Source organism: Miscanthus floridulus, chromosome 9 (genome assembly GCF_019320115.1).
Source record: "Miscanthus floridulus cultivar M001 chromosome 9, ASM1932011v1, whole genome shotgun sequence".
Lineage (NCBI taxonomy): Eukaryota > Viridiplantae > Streptophyta > Magnoliopsida > Poales > Poaceae > Miscanthus > Miscanthus floridulus.
The window spans coordinates 41631460-41635247 of NC_089588.1; the positions used below are offsets into that span (position 1 = coordinate 41631460).

The 3788-nt window shown below is 46.9% G+C and overlaps 1 protein-coding gene across 1 annotated transcript; it reads right to left on the reverse strand.

Annotated features, from left to right (window-relative positions):
- Positions 1-302: 302 nt before the first annotated feature.
- LOC136481809 (LRR receptor-like serine/threonine-protein kinase FLS2) lies at positions 303-3560 on the reverse strand. The gene is made up of 2 exons (XM_066479099.1): positions 606-3560; positions 303-490 (listed from the first exon to the last, which is right to left on the reverse strand). The coding sequence occupies exons 1-2, from the start codon at positions 3517-3519 to the stop codon at positions 426-428; spliced, it is 2979 nt and encodes a 992-aa protein (XP_066335196.1). The 5' UTR covers positions 3520-3560; the 3' UTR covers positions 303-425.
- Between the last annotated feature and the right edge of the window lie 228 nt (positions 3561-3788).

Consider the following 3788-nt stretch of genomic DNA (forward strand, 5'->3'; position numbering starts at 1 on the left):
AGGAGCACCATAAAAATTTTCTCTTATTTATTAGGAGAAAGGTCCAAATACAACCTAAAAACAAAACTTGAGACTAGACATATATGCCTTCGCATACATAATTTTACTAATGGTGATCGATTGCAACGCAATGCTCCGGTGCTGTTGACTTGACAAAATCATTTCTGATCTTCTTCAGCGTCACTGCCACTTCGGTCATAGCCATCCTTTGCTCCGGCGAGTCAGTGGAGCAGACCAAGCTCAGGTTGAAAATTGGCACAAGAAAGCCACTCATAATATTTGTAGAAGCAGAGCCACAGCCATCCAGCAGAAGCTGGTTGTCGACAACATTGACAAGCTCTGCAGGAAACGCCTGATGTACCCACTGCCTGATGCTTAGCTCTCCCAGAAACATGGCATCCGTGGGTCTCTCCCCAGTGAACACTTCAAGCAGCATGATCCCATAGCTGAACACGTCGCTCTTCCGCGATGCTTTTCCAAGAGATCCATACTGTGACAACAAAGTTACCATAAACAAAAGACAGATCGAAATATTAATGATTGATCAAACATAGTTGATCTATTAAAGGTAACTCTAATCATCTTTGATTGGGCATTAGTGCTACCTGGTGCCATGTAACCAATTGTCCCTGGCATGCTCGCAGAGATCATGGAGCTATCATCGCCTAGCAGCAACCTTGAAATGCCAAAGTCTGCCACATGTGCGGTCATGTCCTCGTCAAAGAGGACGTTGCTAGGCTTCAGGTCACAGTGCAAGACCACCTCGGAGTGCTCATGGTGCAGATACTCCATTGCTGCCGCCACGCCCAGCATGATGTCCAGCCTCTCAAGGAGCCCCAGGTGCCTTCTACCTTCAGAGTGCAGGAGTGCCTCTAAGCTACCGTTGGGCATGAACTGAAGAACAAGTGCTCTGAAGTCCAGGTTGGAACATGTATTCAGAACCTTTATCAGATTGCGATGTCGTGCCATTCGGAGCACACTGCACTCGGCGTCAAAGCTTCTCATGGCATAATCCAGATGCGCGTGTATAACTTTTATTGCAACCACCACACCGTTGCTCAGCTGTCCCTTAAAAACTTTCCCAAAGCTTCCAGACCCCAGCATGTTATCATCACTGAAATTGTCAGTAGCACGAACAAGATCATGGTAGGAGACTAACTGATGGCTGATCATGTCGACCATACAAGCAGAAGTCTCTTCACGCTTATTGACTTTCTTTCTGAACATAATGTATAGGAAGCAAGCCAGAGCTGCAAGTATTATTATGATTATAGTGGGGAGCAAAAATCTCATCTTGTGACCATGACCACTGGTTGTGTGAGACTTGGCTGAACATGGTGGCAATCCCAAGCGTGAAGCACCACAGAGCCCTGCGTTCCCCATCAGTGATTGCAGCGTGATGTTTGAGAACACGCCACCTTCTGGTATCTGACCGTGTAATTTATTGTAAGACAGGTTCAAGATCATGAGGATGGTAAAATTTGACAAGTACTCTGGGATGGTTCCAGATATACCATTATGGGATAGGTCCAAATTTTGCAGGCTGAACAGTTTCTGAAAAGATTGTGGAATTGAATCGTTGAATGAATTGTGTGACAGGTTCAAGTAGGCCATCATCTGGAGCTGTCCCATTGAATCTGGGAGGCTACCAACAAAGTTATTGATAGAGAGATCCATCATATAAATTTGCTTCATATAGCCTGTATCAACCGGTAACACACCACTCAACAAGTTTTGAGATAGGTCTAGCCTGATGAGGCTATCAAGGTGAAACAGGCTCGGTGGTACAGTTGATGTTAATTGGTTGTTTGATAACACTAGGAACTCTAGTTTGCTGAGGTTGCCGATGCCCTTGGGTATGGCGCCGGAGAATTGGTTGCTTGGAAGGAATAACTTGACCACATTCTTTAGCATTGCAATGTTTGAAGGGATGGAGCCAGACAAGCTGTTTCTACTGAGTTTGAGCCAGTAGAGATTCTCTAGCATCATCAGTTGTCCTGGAATTGCACTATGAAATTGGTTTGACGAAATATCTAGCACAGTGAGAGCAGTTAAGTTCGAGATGGCAGCTGGAATTTCACCAGTTAACTTGTTGTCATTAGCAAGAAATATTTGGAGCTGACTTGACAGGTTGCCCAAATAACCTGGGATGCTTCCAGTGAAATAATTCGAATAGATTTCAAAGTCTGAGAGCATTCTACAGTTGGAAATAACAGAAAGAAAACTAAGATCACCCTGGAGACTGTTTCCCCCAATATTAAGTGTCGTCAACAAGTTCAGGTTACCAATTGTTAACGGTACCGATCCAGACAACTGGTTTCCATCCAAAAACAGCGATACTAACTGAGAAAGGTTTCCAAGAAAAGCAGGAACAGTTCCTGTTAGCTGATTGCTCGAGAGATACAGTTCGGAAAGTTGGCCTAGCCGTCCAAGCTCTGCCGGAAGGATTCCTGTCAGATTGCAAAAGGCGATTTCCATGACATTTAGCCCGGTGAGGTTGCTGAGTTGAGCAGGGATCGGACCAGTGAGGTCATTCCAGCCCACGTTAATGAACTGGAGATTGGTCAGCTTTCCTAGCCATGCCGGCACAACACCCTCAAAAGAATTTTTTGCTAGAGAAAGCTCTATGAGGTGCCGACACGCCAAGAGCCCCTGTGGAATGGTACCACTGAAACTATTATCAGAGAGCTCAATGTATTGCAAAGCTGGGAGGCTGAAACTTCCATTCTCCGGGAAAGGGCCAGTCAAGTGGTTCGAGGATACAGCGAGAACGTTCAAGGTAGACATGTTGAATATGGCTGGCGGCACCGGCCCCGTAAGATTGTTGAATTGCAGGACAAGGATCTCAAGTGTGAGCAAGGAGCCGATGCAATCTGGTATCACTCCTGACAGGCTGTTATTGCCGAGGTTCAGATAAGTTAACAAGGGTGTATTGTTGAACAGGTCATTCGGTATGAAACCACTGAGGTAATTCATTTGGAGACTCACGCGGCCAAGGTCGCGCAAGCCTTGTAGCTCTGTTGGGATGGGACCAGAAAGCTGGTTAAAGCTGAGATCAAGAATCTGAAGCCTTGTGAGGTTCCCTATGGTGGCAGGGATGCCACCTGACAGGGCATTGTGGGCAATGTCAAGGAGCTTGAGGCGGCGCAGCCTTCCTATACCATCCGGGACTGTGCCCGTGAGGTTGGTGCTGGAGAGGTTGAGGACAGAGAGGAAAGAGAGGTTACCGAGGTGAGGGCTGATCTCTCCTTGGAGGGATACACCCGGCAGCTCCAGGGCGGTGACGCGCTGCCGACGACGGTGGCTGCATGTGATGCCCACCCAGACGCAGAAGGAGGTGGCAGCGGTCCAGTTTCTTGCGAGGATGCCGAGAGGATCGGCGACCTGCCCCTTGAAAGCCAGCAGAGCAGCGAGGTCGGAGTTGCTGCCGTTGCTCCTGCTTGCGTCTAGAGCAGCAGCAGCAGTGGAAAACACGATCCACAGCATGATGGATATGCGTGCAAGATGTCCATGTGCCATGGTGGTCTTTGGTGTGAGGCTTCAATTTGGAAAGAAGATGATAACATTACTTCATGGGGACAACTTCAGGTAATCACTAATCAAGTTCTATATTCTCTGTCCGCAAACGAGCTCCATGAATGTTTTTATAATGAAATTTTAGTATGCCACAAGCTTTCTTTAGGAGCACCATGGGGAATGGAAACGTGTGAACATCTGAATATTTGTGAATAAAAAAAAGGAAAGTGAAAATGAAACAAGTAGCTTGACCGTTAGATGACGGCGACCAA

Excerpts from the sequence above, each read along its gene's own strand:
- LOC136481809 (XM_066479099.1), bottom strand. The coding sequence starts at position 3,519 with ATGGCACATGGACATCTTGCACGCATATCCATCATGCTGTGGATCGTG. Across the intron at positions 491-605 it reads AATTGGTTACATGGCACCAG|TATGGATCTCTTGGAAAAGC; the intron begins GTAGCACTAATG and ends TTGTTGTCACAG.